The sequence below is a fragment of the Tyto alba genome, unplaced genomic scaffold (assembly GCF_018691265.1).
Source record: "Tyto alba isolate M040663 unplaced genomic scaffold, T.alba_DEE_v4.0 Super-Scaffold_18, whole genome shotgun sequence".
Taxonomy (NCBI): Eukaryota; Metazoa; Chordata; class Aves; order Strigiformes; family Tytonidae; genus Tyto; species Tyto alba.
In genome coordinates this window covers 8,615,141-8,634,375 of record NW_024881280.1, presented here as the reverse complement: position 1 = coordinate 8,634,375, position 19,235 = coordinate 8,615,141, and the positions used below count along the sequence as shown (strand labels likewise).

At 39.8% G+C, this 19,235-nt stretch overlaps 1 protein-coding gene across 6 annotated transcripts in view; it reads left to right on the top strand.

Moving 5' to 3' along the window:
- Positions 1-19,235, top strand: part of LOC104361972 (cytosolic phospholipase A2 epsilon) — a 37,046-nt gene that overhangs the window by 7,889 nt on the left and 9,922 nt on the right. For all 6 annotated transcript variants that reach the window (XM_042791232.1, XM_042791233.1, XM_042791235.1 and 3 more), the window contains exons 3-12: positions 8,549-8,685; positions 12,177-12,308; positions 13,419-13,459; positions 13,909-13,951; positions 14,696-14,759; positions 15,424-15,587; positions 15,868-15,960; positions 16,490-16,527; positions 17,189-17,324; positions 18,818-18,954. In XM_042791232.1, the coding sequence (XP_042647166.1) occupies positions 8,549-8,685; positions 12,177-12,308; positions 13,419-13,459; positions 13,909-13,951; positions 14,696-14,759; positions 15,424-15,587; positions 15,868-15,960; positions 16,490-16,527; positions 17,189-17,324; positions 18,818-18,954 (985 nt within the window). The remainder of the gene's footprint in view (positions 1-8,548; positions 8,686-12,176; positions 12,309-13,418; positions 13,460-13,908; positions 13,952-14,695; positions 14,760-15,423; positions 15,588-15,867; positions 15,961-16,489; positions 16,528-17,188; positions 17,325-18,817; positions 18,955-19,235) is intronic.

The following is a 19,235-nucleotide window of genomic DNA, read 5'->3' as shown; positions in this document are numbered from 1 at the left end:
ACTAAGGTACCTGTCAAAGTGGAACCCTGGTCCTGACTGATGTTTATAATAACAAAGTCATAACCTCAGTTAATAATATGATTAGCAAAATAATGGATAATCTCAATGAATATTATGTGAATCAACTTCACAGTTGCAGTTGTTAACAACCACTGCTCCTTTCCATTCAATCTTCTGTCTGATTTTATCCACCCATGTCACACAACTCTGCTCCCACTCTTCATCAGTTCATGTCTAAACACATGCAAAAACCTGGTTTACCTCAGAACACCCATTTTGTGTTTCCTAGTCTAAGAGATTATTTAGAGGTTTTTCCCTTTCTCAAGTCTTTAATGTATTGTTGGCAGAAACGCCATGATGGAGGGTACTGTATAGAGCACAGTGTATGTTGTATTGTATGCAATGTGTTGTGTTGTATACATGGTAAAATGCGTGGCAATGAAAAGCCTGCGCTGTGACTTCATACTATCATAAACTGTCACTTAAAAAGGACAACACTATGTATAATCAAAATGCTCATTAATATGTTATTTCTTTAGAATCTTGGTCAGGGCACCTCCTTACAGCTGTGGAAATAATTTCATCTCTACTACTAGGTATCAATGGTTTGTACATAGGTACGCATGCATCTTCTTGCAGCCCTCTGTGTACTTCTGTGTGCAAGAACAGAATGCTGTTCTAGTGGTTAAAGGTATTATGTGTGATGTTCCCCCATGATGTTCTCCACACTCTTGGTGCAATGGTCAAAGACGATGAGTTTCCTCAAATCCTTAATTCCTCGTCTCTAAAGCAAGGAATGCAGCAAGGGCATTAGGAGGATAGACTGATTACTGGCTGTAGGACTGGTAAAATGAGTAAACAAACTTAGATAAATTTTAGGCTCATCTCTGTCTCAAAGGCAAAGGTGAGAGCAGCTACTGTGCTCTAATACCATACCAGCACGGGTGGTATTGCAGCTATTGTCTTTCATTGAACATGGATGATCTTTAAAGCCTTTTGTGGTGGTACTACATGTTCCTAGTAGACTTCGTTAACTTCTTGTTTAGAGGAGGCTTCTGGTTAACAAGTGGTTGAAACAGGTTTTATAGTGTTTTATAGTCTTTTTAAATGTCAAAACCTGTTTTTAAACAGGTTTGAAAAGGGTGGAGGCAATGGAAATGAAGAAGGGAGAAGCTTGGGTGGAGAGGAGAGGCTGGAATGAGTAGGTGATGATGGCAGCAATGTAGAATCACATGGTGCTTTGAGAGGACACAGGTCCATGCAGCGATTCATGACCCTTCACTTCTCCTCTGCTATTTGGCTTGCAGAGGTAAAAGGCAGTGGCAGACACTGATCTGGACACAACTTTCTTGTTTGCACTTGAAAAGTTCCAGCAGACCTTGATGGATGTTTCTGCAAGAGCTGAGCCAGATTTCATGAAGTGCTGTGCTAATAAATGACACAGATAGCACAAGACTAGCATGCAGTTTCTTTCAAACATATGTAAGCAACCCCAACAATTGTCAACAGATAATGATGATGAAGTATGTGTTTTGATTTCTGAATAGGCTTTCTATATTTACAAATTTCTTTGGGTTGAGCTGTGTAACACCTTCTCACCACTTAAGAAACTAAGCTGAGCATTGCATTTTCCCATGCTTACAGTCTCCCACATCTTCTTAAATGTTGTCATGCCTTGGCATTTTTGATCATCCTTGATAAGGCCCATATTTTCCTCTATATCCTGCTTACTATTGCACAATGATGTATTGAGTTTAAGACCAAAGTATACTTTGCTTGACACTGAACAGTAACCACAAATTGAATATCAGCAGATCTGTGTTTGCAAGCCTATTAGTTGTTATGTGGGACATTCAAATAAGTTAATAAAAAATATGAAGACTGATACAGGTATTTACTTATTGCAGAACTTCTGGATTTTTGAGGCATTTCTTTGATGAGAAGAAGGTACAACTTCTCGTCTTTAGTATTTTATTGTGAAAAATACATTTATATGCATTTTTGTTAATTGATTCCCAATGGATTTTCTTATACACTGTTAAAGAACCTGCAGATTCTGTTATAGTTCTGTCCTAGTTGGTCTGGTTTCATCAAGACAGCAGTATCTGCAGTTCATACAGTTGTGCATTAAGCAGTGTGACTGATATTTGTAATCAGTGATTCATTCTTTCCCACACCCTCTGAGCAGAGATCTGTTTTGTTTTATGCATCTGTGCTCCCTTGGTGCTCTTTCACATGCGTCTACATGGATGTTGCTGAGGTCTGAGGTGAGCTCTACAATAAAAGTACAATGTGATAAGGCCTGTGGTATGTCTTAGTCCCCATGGAGCTTTATTCTGAAGACTCAGAGCAGTGCCAGGGACGGCCTTGCCCAGAGGCGAGGTTCACAGGGCTTGAGGACCTTTATCAGCAATGGTCTCCAGAGCAGAGCTTCAGGCAACATTTTTGCTGAACTGAGGAGATTGTTTACCTTGTAGATAAGGACCGAGAACCCAAATGTGATTTGCTATTATGTGGGAGGCCAATGTAAAGTAGAGAGGCTAGATTTGACATGGCTGTGATAGTCTGCATTGCTGAAAAGACATGTGAGAGTGTCCACGTGAGACTATGGTTTCTCTCTACACACTCTGATGGGGTATCCTCAGTGGGAGCCAATAAAGTAGTGCTGCAGTCGTAGCCAGTGAAGGTTAAAAGTAAGGTTCACTCACAAATGTTGTTGCTGGTGCTTGCATCATATTCTGCTATTAAACTGGCAATCTTTTTGAATGTCTGTACAGCACAGGTATTAATCTTCTCCTATTTGTTCAGGACCAACCTTGAATACCCTTTCAGTTCAAGAATGAAAGCTAGGGAAAAGGGGTCTTGGGTATAAATGTTCCTTGTAAGTCAGATATATCTGTCCTTAATGCTTTCATTCATTCTTATTGGCAGGAAAGTTGCTGCAGACTGCTAGATCAGTTGGGAGTCCTGAAGGACTCCAGCCAGAATATGAGCTCATTTAATTTCACTGTGAAAATAGGATTAGTTGTAGTCTTGTCATAAAAGACAGTCTGGAGGCTGTGTGTTTATCAGTGGCTTACTTCGATGTGAAAGAAACTGATGGTGACATCTTTGTAGAAAAGACATATAAAATGTGAATGGCAACAACTCCAAGTTGTAATATCTATGTCAGGATGAACCACTGCTGCAATGTAAGCTTTTAATCCAGGCTGGATGAACTCTTTTTAACAAATAAACCAAAACAATCAAACTGTAGTCTTCAGCTGTGTGTTATGCCCTGTAGGTCCAAAATTTAGTTCACAAAATGGTGACTGACATTTACAGACTTCGGGCTGAATTTTTAGGCACACGAAGACCCTTTTATATTGTGGTGTGAACACTCTTGCTTCCAGTGAGTTGTTCTGGTATATTATGGAATTTTTCTTACCAAAGTAACTAACCCATCAGGATCGACATCTTTACCTTCATACTGGCTGCTGCAAACCATCATGTGAGGGAATGAGGTGACTTATTGCACCACACTTCTGTTACTTAGTTATAACAATGTGCCTTATTATTTCTGTGCTGTTTCCTTAGCATAACCCTTCCATCTCCACCATAAAAAAAAAAAAAAAAAAAAAAACCCAAACGAAAAACCCCTACAGGTATCTATGTTTATGTGTACAGAATCTACAGTAAATTTCTATGGATTATCAGTGCTAGCTGCTTCCTGTAAGTGAGACTTTGGAATATTTTAAGCCTCACCCATCATATTTGCAAACACTTTCTAGTTTTCAGAAACTCCAAACCCAGTGGAAGAGAAGCACCTTATACCAGTCAGCTGACCTTTTTCTCGCTATCATACTGAGCTACAGCTTTCTGGTAGCTTCCCATTCAGTACCAAATTTTAGTTGAAAGAAAGGGTATCTAGAGGAAGTGTCCCTGTCATAAAGTTTATTTAGTAACAAAGTTTTGATTTCAATACTCTGAATCTCAATTTAAAAATTCAAATTGGAATTACTGATGCACTGCACTGTCAGTGCTGCAGTTTAGCCTCAGTTCCTGCACAAGATTACAACTCCCATGATGTATTGATCCTGCTTTTTCAGAAAAACTCCTCTAGAGGAGAATGCAAGAAAAGGTATCATAACTACATGTTTTTATAAAGCAAGAAAGAGGCATTTCTGCATCAAAATAATTGTTAAGTTTTAGTTACATGTTAAAAACATTTTTGTTTCTTTTTTTCTTACTGGGTGAATAACATTCTTGGGAATATTTTCTGAAGAAAGAAAATTTGTGAGTGTTAATGTGTTGGTTCAGCTGTTTCTGGTATTGATTTTGATCTCACTTGTATTTTCTTTGAAATCTAAGGCACTTATGTGTACTGCTTGCAGCCTGTTTCCAAGTCTACTTCCATGATATTTCCATTTGATAATGTTTTTTCAAGTGTTCAGCAGTCCTAACTACCCACAGTGTCTGCATCAACAGTGTCGATGTCTGGCCAAGATCTAATTTTTGGCTAGTATATTTTTAAATGGAAATAGAAGAACTTTCTAAAAAATATTTTCCAGTGATAGATGTAAGATTTTACCACATATCACTGCAAGAGGGTCTGTGGTGGAACAAAGGAAGTCTGACCACTTTATAGTACCTCTTGGCCAAAAATATACATCTTTTTGGTTCCTACTGGCTGACATATTGAAAGTGGGAACCGTGAAATAAAGGCAATGCTTCCGAAAAGTCTAAAAAAGGGTGTACATGATTTCTAGTTCCACTTTGCCAAAAGAGATCATATTTGAGTGTGATCTAATGACATCTGTGCCTCTGTTAGCATGCACGAATCTTGCAAGAACAACTACATGTACCCAATATGCCACTTAGGCAGTATAATTTATCCCCTGTTGCTTCATGAAGGAGTTGGGGTGGATAGGAGAAGTTGTGGCACAGCTGTTCTCTGCATTATGTTGTGTTGCTTTTTTTATTGCTTCCTTTGTGTGATTATATTGGGATGGTACACAGAAGCTCTAGTACGGGTTTAGGCCTTGTTACTTGGACGCTGAATCTGTTTGGAAAGGGGGCAACTCTTCCAAGGAACTTACAGCATTAGTTTATACATGTCAAAGAAGATTTGGAGTTGTTTTGGAGACAGAGCCCAGATATCTGGGAATTGATCTCTTGGGCTGGTGTACAATATAAGGATGTCCTATCACTTCCTTCCCTGACAGTCAAGGCTAGCAGGGAGACCGGTTAGTTGATGTCCATGCAATATAATTGACATGACATGATTATCCTGTTTATTGCCTTCCAGCACAAACACAGGCATCATGTGGCAGTAATTCCATGACACCTTGTAGGTTCACCTGGGCTGGTCCTCTTCTCCTGAAGTAGGATCAAGTTTACCTTGTCTGCCACCCTTTGATACATATCTGGATACCAATACCCTCTGAAACAAGTTACCTAGAAAATGTATAAAATCTCTCTCAGTAGAGCTATCTCTCTTAGAGCAGGAGCAGTTTTCCTTATATTAGTTTATTTCCCTCTGGCCACTCAGAGCCACAGATCATTATGCTCTTTGCAACAATCATTTGGACATTACAGAACTGACTATTACCATGTTATCTGAGAATCTGTGTTGTTGTTATTAAGAAACCCAATTCTTTCAGCTCTTTCTCATATGCCAGGATGTCTAAGTCAATCCTCTTCAATCTGGACGTGTTTAATTTTAGTAGCTGGTAACAGTTAAAGCCTTTTACGGTGCAGGGAGAAAAAGAGTGGAAGAGAGCTACAGCATGGAAGACACTGAGCATCCACTTGTTCCTGTCCAGGGCTGGGAGTGTATACAAAGAGATTGCAATGCTGAATCTCATCACCTACATTTAAGTTTATCATTGTATATTTGGGATCTGGTCCAAAATTTATCTAAATCTGTGTTATATATATAAGTTATCAGGTAAGTCTTGCAACATTATAGTTCTGGGGCATAATTTGTTATTCTTCATGCAGTGTCCCAGCTGTAATTGCTTGTTTTCAGATTCAGATATCTTCGTCTCTATCTGCATTCTTTTCTTGGGCTATGTTGAGACTGAGGCCTCACTGGTTGCTAACTGATCTGGTGTTACAGGTGGATCATCAGGTTGTGGGACTTTGTTTTTACTCTTATTAAGGGTGAACAGCCTTGTTAAAGACTAGACTAGCTTCTCAAGTTGGCTATAGTGCTACTGTGTTTAGAGAGGATAAAAGGCTGAACAGAGATCCCACCACAGCTTTATCTTGATGCAAGATTATAAATCACAAGTTTAGAGCTTCTTTGATACTGTGTAAATAACCAGTGCCTGTCTTCCAAATCAGGATTCATAGTTACTATGTACAACAAAGAGATATCCCAGACCATAAAAGAACTAATTCTCTAAAATGCACATATATCAGTAGTCCATAACTGACAGATACAGATGCTGAAGAAACAGATATTCTCACTCTTATCTGCATCTGAAGAAGTAACTATGTAAAGTTCATATTATCTTTTTTCAAATGTTAAAAATCAATGGAATAATTGTAGAAAATATTGTGGGGGAGAGAGCTAAAGAAATTATTTTATCACCGCCTTTACCAATAAATTGTTATCTGCAGGGACATTGCACATATTCTGCATTTTAAAATTGCACTAATAAGTCTAAGAATATCCTAATATTATTTACAAGAATTATAGACATCTACATTTGTAACATTTAAGTAATTTCTTCCCTGATATGGACAGTAAGGGGAAAACTATCAAATGCATGCTGAAAAACTGAAAGATGTTTCATGTTCAGACAGTATCAGAGGACTTGAAAGATAAATCATACATAACCTGATTACACAAATTGCTTTACGAAACACCTATTCATTGCCACATGGGTTACACCACAAGTTTAAAGAAAGTGTGGAATGAGAACCAAGAGACTGGTAGAGAAAGAATACTGTAATTACTGATAAGACACTCTCTTCTTGTGGGTCATGCAGCAATATTAATAACAGTAGTTATTTTTTGTATAATGATTTTAATCACGGGATGTCAAGGAAGATTACAAAAGAGGAAAGGATCAATATCACTGTTTTATTGATGGGGACATTCATACTGAGAGGCGAGATAAATTTAAGTGGAAGCAATTGCATAGGATGACCTAGCAGTCTGGAGCAGAGCTTGGACTGGAGCAAAGATGTCATGAGACCTTTTCCAGCAGGCTACTGACTTGGTCATGCTGCCTCTTAGCATGTATCCCACAGTACCAAATTGGGTGTTATTACACCCAAATCTGACCTGTTACTGTGATTATAAAACAGATTGTTAGAGCTAGAGATGTTAGAGAAAGCTGTAATTGCCCAGCAGACCAAAGAAATGTCCATTGTCTGAAAATAAGTGCAAACAGAGCACAGGGCTGAAGGACGGCAGATTTGCTCCAAATGGGAGGACTGGAAAGCATGAGTGACAATACAGAGAAAGTGAGTCCCACCCCTCTTCACTGTATTTTCAGGTTTATTACCACAGGTTCATGAGACTCTTTTAGGCACTTAGGAACAGATGCCCAGCACCGCTCCCTGCTAAAAAACTCATCCGCTTAGCAGTATCAGAGAGCATCTTAACCATGAAATACTCTACACACACCAGGTTAGCACACAAAGGAAAACTAGTTGCACAGATGTACAAGTACCCAACCTGCCTCTCACCCGAAAACTCTGGCAATCCCCAAGAGACAACTCGCCAGCACCTTGCAGCAGTGCCCAGCATAGCTGCACTCACCCGGCTGGGAGGCTGTTTGCCCCAGTTTGGGGCTGGGGGCGGTTCCTGGGAGCCCACCCCAAAGCAGCCACCCCTGTATTATGAAGATTTAATGCCACACTTGTAGCTAACTGTGCAACCTTGTGTTATATTAACACCTTTCTCAGAAGTTAGACGTTTCTTCACTATCAAGGCTCAGAGTTTAAATCAGTAAGATAAAAGCGTGCTGCTATTCTTGCATATTTTTTCGTGGTGAAGGGATGTGGCTACATGTTGGGTGACGCAGTTGGCTCGTTATGTGGACAGGGCCACAGCTACATGGGGGCAGCAGTCCAGAGGGGGGAAGATCCTTTGTACCCAGATCCTCTTTAGCCCTCTGTTACTCTCTCAAGAGCAAAGGACAAATTTAGACCCTTGTCTAAATGCTTAAAGAGTTAAATAAGTATTTTACCCTTTAAAAAGGCTCTCTTAAAATGTAAACCTTTTTCTTCTCCGTCACGGAAATCTGTTGATTTGCAACAAATGGCACATACCAATAATAGGTGTTGTTAAGTAAAACTAGCTCTGCATATTTTTTTCTTACTGGTTGTCTTTACTGCAGTAGCTTCTTTGAATCTCCATTAATGACCAGAGCTCCCAGCTGCAAGGGGAAACAAACAGTAGAGAGTGCTATTGAATAAGGACCTGTAAGAAAAGTGATAGAAACAGTATCTCCTTTTTGCAGATTGCTGTCTATGTGGTGTTATAAGGCTGTGCTCTAAGATATTTATAGTAATTTGTTAGTTACAATATCTTTTTTTTTTTCAAATACAGTTAATCAAACTGATTGTTATGTAAGCCTGTCCTTGCCCACTGCTTCCTCTGAGGCTGTCCGGACCAAAACTGTGAAGAACTGCAAAGATCCAGTGTGGAATGAAACATTTTGCTTCAGGATCCAGAGCCAAGTAAAAGTAAGATGCAAAGTGCATTTGATTTTATTTTGGGGAAGAGATCTCATTGTCTGATTGATATGTAAGGTACAGTAAAAGTAAATATGTGTGAGGGACTACGAGGATATGGGTAAAGAGATGTGGAGTAGCATGCAGCAGCAAAATCAAATTTTATTTTCTGATATATAAAAGATAACCAGGGTATTTTACAACTATTCATATAATGTTCTACCACTTTTCACTTTTTCTTTTTTATTTTCTTTTTTTTTTTTTTAGTCACTACTTTTTAAGAGTAAAGGTGAGAATTTCAGAGTAAATTGAATAGCATAAAAGACACGGATGAGCTAAGTAATGGAAACATCACAGTGCTGTATTTTTTTACTATTTCTTTGGAATGACCTGCAATTAAAAAGACCCACAAAACAACACTTCATGTTTGCAAAGGAAGACCAGCTGAACTTCTACCTTGATCGTAAATGTTAGAGCTTAAGAAGATTTGGAAGTCCCACTATCAACTCCCTCCAAAAGACAGAATCTTCAGAGTCTGAGTCCCCAAAGATCAGTGATAGGCCGAGTAAGCCAAGCTTACTTCACCTGGGGCAGTCAAACTCTGCTTTACAACTCTCACCTTTCATTTCCTAGTGCTGACGGCAAAGCAGGACAAGAGCATTTCTGACAAGTGCCAAAGCAGAAGGCCAGTCTCCCAGCTCTCTTAAGAATCAATAAACTCATCCAAAAGATCATTCAGAATAGCTCAAAGTGTGGTTACACCACAGGGTCGCCAATGAACAATCCCTCTTGCCTTTGTCTGAAGAAGTTGCCCATGGTACAAGTTCTCAGGCTTCCTTCCACAGAGTTAGGTGCTACTGGTGCTGTCTGGTATGGCTTTCAGCTTTAACACGTCTGCCCATCTGTGGCCTACATCCAGTGCTTTCCCTGCAGGCCTAAAAAAAATTCCAACTTCTTTCAAAATATCAGTGGGGCACAATTCCACTGAGCCCTGCAGGTTTATCAGTGAGGTGAAAGGCAAGGGACAAACATTGCAGTATGGGAAAAAACACACACTGATCTGCAACTCTTGCACCAGAACAACTGCCCCTTGCAATGGTTCGTGGCTGACAGGTCTTTCAAAGCTGTGATACCACACATCACAGCTGAAAAAAAAATATCTTGGCCACAGGAAGCTGCTTGAACTAGTTCTTCATAGAGTAGTATCTGGGAAGACTTCACGTTTACTTTTCAGTAAGCTTGCAGGAGGAGACAAAACACGTGGTATTAGCCCCAGTAATTTTCAGTGTTTGGCAGCAGCAGCGTGGTGGTGGTTGCTGTGGCTTCAATATGGGCTCCTCAATATGTCATGGGGATTTGGGACAACCAAAGATCTCTGTCATGTCTGTCACTGCTGCCTTGCTGCTGTCTGGGCTCAGCAGACTAAGTTAAGGCTCTCACAGATTTCTCTGCATACACTGTAATTGCTCTGCTCATTACCCTCTGAGCAGAGCCAAAGTCTGCTGGTCTGGTTATTTTCTCCTTGCCTGCCTTGTGTATTGAGGTATTCATCTTCCTAAATCATGGTAGCCAGAGCTCAGTACAATCATTCAATACACTGTCTCTGTGGAAGAGAAAAACTTGTTTGGGTATGTCGGGCTGGTTCCCCTCAGGAGCAGGGGTGTTCACTGAAAGGCATCTGTTTTGATGAACGTCTGACAAAGCACAGTTGGCGAGGAAGAGCTTCCTGGGCTGGTACTGTGGGCAGTGCTCCCCCAGCTTCAGGAGGGCCACCCTGCCCGGAGCTGGTGGCACGCAGCCCTGCCGAGGGCTGGCTCTGCTCGGTGCCCGGCTCCCAGCGATGCTGTCCTCACGTCCTTTGTCAGGAGCGGATAGAAAAGGTCAACTGCCCAGAAAGCCCCAGCTGCTTCCCACACAGCATCCCAACGGAGCAGCCAGAGACCCCCCTTAGCCAGCCAGCACGCTGCACATGCCCCTCCTGGCTAGCTGGGAGTAGCTGAGGGACTTCGAAACAGTCACTAAGAAAATAAGTCAGCCATTTTAGCCAAATGAGGATGGTCTGTTGCCATATCACAGCTAGGAAAATTGATCTGCTCTTTAGTTTAAGCCTGCATTCTACACACTGCAAACTATTGCTTTAAGCATATCCCCTCCATCACTTTTCATAATCCTTTACAGGCTATTTATGGCTGGCCTGTAAACCAAATTGCTGTGGCTGCTTCTCTCTGCCTCTTGTCAGTATGTTTCTCTTAGCAAGTGTGGCGGGCAGGAACCCACTGCCGACCCTGTCAGCCCCCAAAAGAGTTGTTTTTCTGGGTGAAGCACAGTGCGATGCATTTACACGTACAGCCGTAAAGGGCGGCAGCCTTTCTGTCTTCTGACAGCAAACTGCAAACTCAGGTTCACTACAGCTTGCTATCTCCCACTTGTTGGTTTCTTACAGAAATGACAGATGTCAAAATTGAATACTTGGATTCTGGATCATCTTCCTTTCAATATATTTGTATATGCAGTCACTTCACAGATATAGTTATGGGCCTTTCTGTGATTCATTATGAAATTTTAAGGCAACAAAGCTCACGTGCTTACTTTTTTTTTTTTTTGGGCACATGTTTGTGCATGAAACCGTGTGCCTATCTGTGTGTCTTTAGTAAGCACTGTACCTCCCAGCAAGCTTCAGTTAAATCTGATGAATAAGTAGGAATCTCTGAGATAAGAGGTCCCTGTAATTTACACGAAAAGGAGCTGCTGAATGTATGGAGAAAGTCCTGTATTATCTCCCCACTGAGAAAACAGCCATTAATCTTAATTTGCTCAGCACTCTGGGAGGCACCCCTGAGCCAGCCCGTGTGAAGCTACCAGGCAGATATAGCAGGGGCTGTTACCCCTCCTGCCCACCCAAACAGGCAGGTGGTGGAGGGAGAGGAGGAGATCCGTGCAGTGGGAGGAAGGAAGATTGAGAGGTGTAGAATACCGTCTGATGGAAATAGACATTTGTTCTGCTGCTTTCTGTGCATTTTGTCACCAATTTAACAAAAAGATATTAGTTTCTGTAGAGTCCATGGTAATTATCTTCATGCATTCTTTTTAATAATTTACAGGATATAATTATGCAACCGTGTAGTAGTTATATGGCACTTCCTTAACACATTTTAATCACTATTTATATCCAAGGACATTTTTTTTTTCACCCATAGCAATAAAGTCCTGACCACTAGATGGTTTCCTACAATTTGGGAAAAAGTGGTGACCTCAAACCAAATTAGAGGTCAAACATGTTTTTCAACTACACATTCAATGATTTTACTAGCCATTGTCGTTTATATTGCTCTGAAGGGGAAAATCAGCAACAAACCCATCTGTTCCGTGTGGATGAAAAGGTTGTGCATGCTCTCTCACTTCTCCCCATTATTTCTCCACCTTCCTTAACATGCTGACATCATCTTGTGCCTCCATAAAGTCTCAAAATAGAGATGTTCCTAATCCTGTATTTCTGCTCACAGAATATTCTTGAGCTGAAAGTGTATGATGAAAATGCAGTCACTAAAGATGACCTCCTATTCACTGTCCTCTTTGATGTTGCTAAAATCCAGCTTGGAGAAACTGTTCACTTGACTTTTCAGCTAAATCCAAAGGTGAGGAATAAAACTGCTTTGGCCATGGAAAGGAAATACATTTTTGGTATTGCCTTCTAAATAACTTCTTATAAAGCAATTATAGGTGGGACGGTTTATTTCCTATTGGTTTCCACTTCATATATCCTGTAAAATACCTTTCAAACCTTGTTCAGCAAAGTGGACAAGGCTTACCTCCCTACCTTGGATATAATAATTAAGGTTTTTACTAGCTCCTCAAACCTCTTAGCAGGGTTTCTCTGACAGCAGAGTTCCCCTTTTCTCCTCTTTCTTGACTCTTGCTCAAATAGATTTAATTGGAGATAAAACATGTCATTATCATTGCACAAAGTTTCTCTGTTAGAATTTATTTTCCTGGGACTAGCACTTTTAAGTTTGTATATACTCTGGCACAGATGTTGGAATATTCTCTTAAAAACTGATACCCTGCCCTATAATTCCTTTGTGTATACCTGGATATAACATAATGATCCATGCTGAGGTGTTAAAACCAATTGATGACCAAATACTGTAACTCTTGTTACTTCAGTGTACCTGGACACATACACAATGACTTCAACATTGAATCTGGGTGTTCGATTTAGGTACTTTTATAAATATGTTGTTTCACTGACTTTTCTTATAGGTATGTATTGGTATTCAGCTTTGGGGTGATATCAGCAGGTGGTCTATATTAACTTGTCTGGTGACTGGTCACTCTATTGTCCATGTTATAGGAGTCCTTTTGGCCAGAAGAACTGAGAATGCTCTTTGCTATTCAGTGTTATCAGTCTTCTGATAATGTTACCCAGAAAAAACAAGGATTTGGACAGTTTTAAGTCAGCAATTATTGCAGGCTTAGTGCTGGGGATTGCCTATGTGACCATTTTACTCTGCCTCATCACCAAATGGACAAGGGCAGTCAGCCTGAGGACTGATCGTTAACGAAGGAGGGAGAATACTTTCCAAAATCTCTCTAACTTGATTGCTTTCACTCATTTGAGCATACCCTAGAGCTGGGGGGAATCCTGATTTTAAGAGCTGTTTCTAGAGCCAGCATAATCACTGACAACCATAGCTAGTGAGGAAGAAAATGAATTAAAATGCTTATAATGAATTCATCTTTTACAGACACAAGAGATGCTGGAGATTGAGTTTGCATCAGAGAGCATGTGAGTAAAGCCCATATGGGACCAAAGAACAGTACTTTGTAAAACTAAGCAGTCAAACACATGCTACCATTTAGTATAATATAGTTTAAAATGCTCAGCATCACAGCAACAGCTGGTGTTTATCAAATCAGTTGCATAATGTCTAAAGCACTGTGTTCATTATCTACCAAGAATCATCCTGGACACTAATTCATGCCATTATTTGCTGGAAAAGGGAGAAGGATAATAAGAACCACAGCCATTGTGCTTATTACTACTGTTGCTTATCATTATCATTAAACAAATGATGAAGCCACATTTCAAATGTCTCCCAAAATTAAAAATCAGTGACGTATTTAAGACTCTGCTGGACAAGGCAACTTTTAAGGAAAGCGTTTTTCTTTAGCTTTCATTTAAGGATGTACTTAGATCATATTAGTTCTGATTACATTTTTCTCCCTCTCTTTCAGTCCAGTCCCTCCTGAAAAGATTGTCACTAATGGTGTTTTAGTGGTAATTTTAAACTATTTCTCTTCTGTGTTCATTTTTATGCTAGTGATGGGAGTGGTGAATCTGGCAGGTGCCCCAACACCTCACTGCAGGCAGGACTGAAGGGAGGGAGATGGGGGGGTCAGGCACTAGCAGCTATCTTGTGCTGCTCCCTATGGGAGGATGGATTGGGAAAGAGGGAACAGTCATTGTGGATACCAAGAGACCTACCCAGCACCACCAGCTAATAGCAAGCCTCCTGATGAAGCTCTTTTATTTACTTGCTCCTGTGTCACTCCCTCTGGGGACTTGTTCTCAAGACCCACTCATGGCCACCCTGTTTTCCACACCTCCATAGGATGATATGGAAGTTGCTTTCTCCACTGCCCCTAACTCACTATTTAGAGGACGTAGCACTTGGCTGTCCAACTTCACCAAAGCAGGGCTACAAGGACATCCCTGTGATTTAGCCAACCCATCAGTCTGCACTCAGGAGGCCTCAGCCCCCTCCCATTCCCTCTCTTGTTATTTCCCCTCCCTTCCCAGCCCCATCCCTGTGGATGTACCGCAGCACCACAGCCATTTTTCTTTCAGCTGAAACCTGGCATACCTTCAGAGTACCAAGGTCTTTCTCTTATCAGCCTAACACAGACAGGGTGGACAGTTTTCCAGACCTCAGGGACCCAGGTGACCAGAGACAGCAGTGAAGTGACTCAGGTATGGCATGTTTTGTATACTTAATTCTCTCATCGTTCATCCCCACTACAGTCTCGTGAAATTTCCTGCTTGGAAGTCCTAGTGAACAATAGATGGATGAAGAAACAACCTTCAGGTTAGACTTTCAACTAGAAACAAAAAATCTTATTTTATGGTAAACTGAAAATTCATCATTTTTTTGTCATTTTCTTATCCAATAATTTTCCTAGTTTGTTCTTACAATTAGCGCACAGGATCTGGATGATTAGGATCATAGATCCAACAACTGTAGTGTGTCTATGCTAACTAGCTGTAGAAACTGGACTTTGAAATTAGAGTGAATTATTAGTTATAATGTATCTTGTTAGTGCTGTAAAATAGAGGTAAATGTATATTTTTATCTCAGTGTTTTACATTTTGCCCAATTTGCCTGTTGTCTGAACTGTACGTCTGAGTTTTTAAAACAGCTACTGCTGTTCTATAAGCTCTTTGGTTTTTTTTTGTTTGTTTGTTTGCTTGGATTTTTTGTTGTTGTTATGGGGGTTTTTTGTTTTTGTTTTTGTTTTTTTTCCCGTTCCTGTAATGTTCCCTGGTTGGATAAATAGAGTCTGGGAGTTTTTAAGCATTGCTGAATGTTTTGTATATAAAAATGACAACTTCTGAATGACCATTTAATATTCCATTTCTGAGATCGTAGTCATTAACTTCTCTGTATACTCCTCATCTTTGTTTTGTTTTTTTTTTTTTGTTTTTTTTTGTTTTGTTTTGGTTTTTTTTTTGTTTGGTTTTTTTTTTTGTAGAAAAAGACTTCTTGTTTTCAGTGAAGGGATCCTACGAAGAGAGCCAGACCCTGTCACTGGGCTCTTCCTGGCAACTCGTGGAGCCCCTGGGCTTCCATTACATCAAGTACAGCCTGTCAGAGCTGCACGTGGCTCTGGCAGAGAAGAAGCCTCATTTCTGCTCGGTATGTGATCGTTAGCTTGAGTAAGCACATGGTTTTCGATACTTGACTGAGGTAAATTGAGAGAATTTGTATTTTTAATTAAAACCCATCTTTTGTGATCTTCTGCTCTGGAAGAGCATTAAGACACCTAAATATTAGATCCCTACTTGGAAACTGCTGAACAGAGACCCCATTTGAAAAAATAAGTTGGTGACAGTGGGTTTTTTTTGTTTTGTTTTGGTTTGGGTTTTTTTGTGGTGTATACATGAAAATTTTTTCTACGTTATGATTTATTTTTCAGTATGCCTCAGGTGATGAGAAAAAAGACTGCCATGCATCCCTCACTATTCCTCTGGATTCACTTCCCTTCAAGGAGAAAGTAGCAGTAGCAAAGGTGATTGATACCAACTTTTTAGAATAAATATGAAGCTACGGACCACATAGCAGTGGGCATGGGTTAATTGTATCGGTGTGAAGTAGATATTTAGGTATGTAACTGCTAGTGCCCTTACGTTCCTAACAGAGGGTTATGCACATGCTCATATAAACTGAGCAGAACCGAACCCCACAACCAAACATTAGACAGAGGGATTTCTGTGGCCAGCTGGAGCTCTAATGCAGGTCAGAGGAAATGCAAACGATGAGTCAAGACAGAGCACACTGGCAGAGCTGGTGCTGGTTTTTACTGTATACTGCTCTTTGTATCTTTAGTATAAAACAATCTAAAGAAAATAAAGTGGACTTGGAGAAGTTTTAAAAATTGGATGGCTTTTCTGATAGTTATGGCTTTTTTGCTCTTTTGTTGCTTTGTTGCTCTTAGAAAAAGTGAAGGGCTTCAAAGCTGACAAAGGAAAGGACATAAAATCACCTCTAGTGCTTATATTCTGTTGGTTTTTGGTGGGTTTTGTTTGTTTGTTTTCTAGGATGAAACAATCAATTTATATGTGAAGTCAAATGACTGGTAAGAAATTCTGTCTTGGGTTTTGTGAAAAAAAGATGCTACCCATCTTTTTTGCCTTTTTGCCTTCTCACCCTTTTCTGTAACTAAGGGAGAAAGTAGTCAATTATTATATTTACCCCTTTTTACCCTGTGTTACTTACCCATGTCCATAAGTTGAACATTTTTAACTGTGCTGGGTGAAATTTCCTGTTATGCTACTCTGCAGGCGGTCAGTTTGGACAGGGAGAATAATCTTTTCTGGCTGCAAAATGCATGGGGCTACGAGTTTAGAAAAATATATGTTTATATATCACTTTCTTTACTTCTAAAGAATCCAGAGCATTTGTATTTATAAAACTTGGAGGTCTTCAGGCAACAAATCCTAAATATTCCACTGTTTATAGTATCTGTATGTGGATTGCAGTATTTATGTTAGATATTTCTTGAAAATCAATATAGCAATAACGAATATTTGGGATTTTTATTTTCTGTAAATTTTTACAACTGTGTAACTTTCTCAGCCTTTTCTCTACCTTGCTATACAGTCTGTGATCTGCTTTTGTGGGGCCACAATAGCACCTTTTGTAAGCCTAATAGTACAGTTTGCAACTTGCAAGCATGGATCCAGACACTAACTGTAAGTGATCATATGCATCTTATTTAACGCTGGACTTTGTTTGAGGTCAAGAAACTTAGATGTTCGCTTGGAGTTTGATCTGTGTACAGAGGAGAAAAATTTCCTACAGAAACGGAAGAAGTTTGTGGCTTCTGCTCTGAAAAAAGCACTTCATTTAGAGCAAGACCTACAAGACCATGAGGTATGGGGAGCACCACAGGGATTGTGTAACAGGGATGTGTTATGCTTGTAGCTGTTGCCCTATTGTTCCCTAAACAGCCCTGATGCATTCAGTGCCCCTTGTAAAGCACTGAGAAATGTTTAGCTGAAACAATGTGAGAGCATGGGTAGTATCAGACCCACTTGCTACACGTTTGCTCAGAAAACAGCATGCCATAAATCATTATTTTTTCCTTGTCTTATTTCTTTTTCATCTGTGAATTATAGACCTGGATAGTCCCACTCTCTTAGCTGAGCATTCAGTCACCAACACCCCATAAGGCATTTTACATTATCAGATTTTGGAGGCAGAAAACCTAACAGTTAAAATTATACACATCACCGACTGACGAGAGTGTTTCTTATCACAGACTCTCTCCTCTGGTGCTCTTCAGCTCAGTTGTATTGTCACTCTGACAGCACAAAGACATTCAACATTTTTCTCTCATCTGTCTGACTGCATTAGGTTTTGTATTTGTTCATGTCCATGCTGGCATGGGGATGGTTGGTGCTTTAGGAAGGGAGTATGGTCTGTGATCAGACATTTCAGAAACAAAGTTTTCATTTTGAGAGGGTTTTTTTTACCTGTGCTTTTCCCTTTGTCGGGGATAGATGGACCAAAGTCATATTCAACGTTATATGACAGAATGGCTTTGGATGATATAAATGATGTCCCTAGTCATAAACTGATCACATCAGTATATTGTTTCTCACTAGTGCACTTTTTTCAGTGGAAAAAAAGCAATTTATTAAGTATAAGAAATTTTTAGGGGAAGTATTTCTAACTACTGATTTCAAATTTTCCAGCAAGAGAAATGTTTTCTCATAGTCAGGTAAATCCAGATCAGAATACTTTGCTTTGACCTGAAATGTTTGATTTGAATCAGGTCACTGCTGAGTATTTCCTTGATGCAATTGTCTGAAAATATGTATGGGAAATGTCATTTGGCTTTTCTTCTCTCAGTGGCTTTCTTGGAGGAATTTGTCTTCCTGTACCACAATTTAGATTTCCATGCAATTAGGCTTTGTGGTTCATTACTTCAATTATATACTCTAGATACTTCATAGGAAATGTAATCTAGTCATTATACTTGACTTACAAGAGAGGATGAGCTCTGTTTGTTCTCAAAATAGAGCTCTCATGAGATGATGTTCTGCTGAGGAAAATGCTGCCTAATATTTAAATGTCTTCAAAAAACAAGTTTTCAGCTGTTTTGATAAGCCAACGTGTAAAAATTTAGAATAAAAACTGATTGGTTTTAATTTAAAAAGTGAAAATTAACTAATTATCAAATATATTTTAAAATTATTTTTCTGTGCAAAATACCAGGTTTTAATCTATTTCTCTTCTGCTTGGTGAAATGGTGAAATGTTGGCATTTTTATGGGAAAGAAATGCTGCAATTCACTCAACTCTGATCACATGTGCTGGTAAACTAAGTTGTTGCTAACCACTGCTGTGCTGGTGTTTAAACAGGTACCAGTTGTAGCTGTCATGACAACAGGAGGTGGCACCCGGGCACTGACATCTCTGTTAGGCAACCTGTTGGGTCTTCAGAAGCTGGATCTCTTAGATGTTATTTCATACATCACTGGGTCATCTGGTTCAACATGGTAAGGAGATTCTGAACAAAGACATTATTAATCACCTCTATAGTCTGCTGTGTGAGAGATTTATTCTCTTCGTTCTGGTAAAGGCAGGTGTACTTCTTCAGTCTTGAGCTTTATTTATTGCTGCATTAGGAACACATTGCCTGAGCCAGCCTATGGCCTGGGCGCTGCCTTTGGAGAACAACATTTTGCATGACCCTTTGTTTCATCTCTAGGATCTTTCCTAGTGAGTGGCCCTGGTGCAAATCACAGACTTGTGTATAAAACTACATAGCATGGACGGG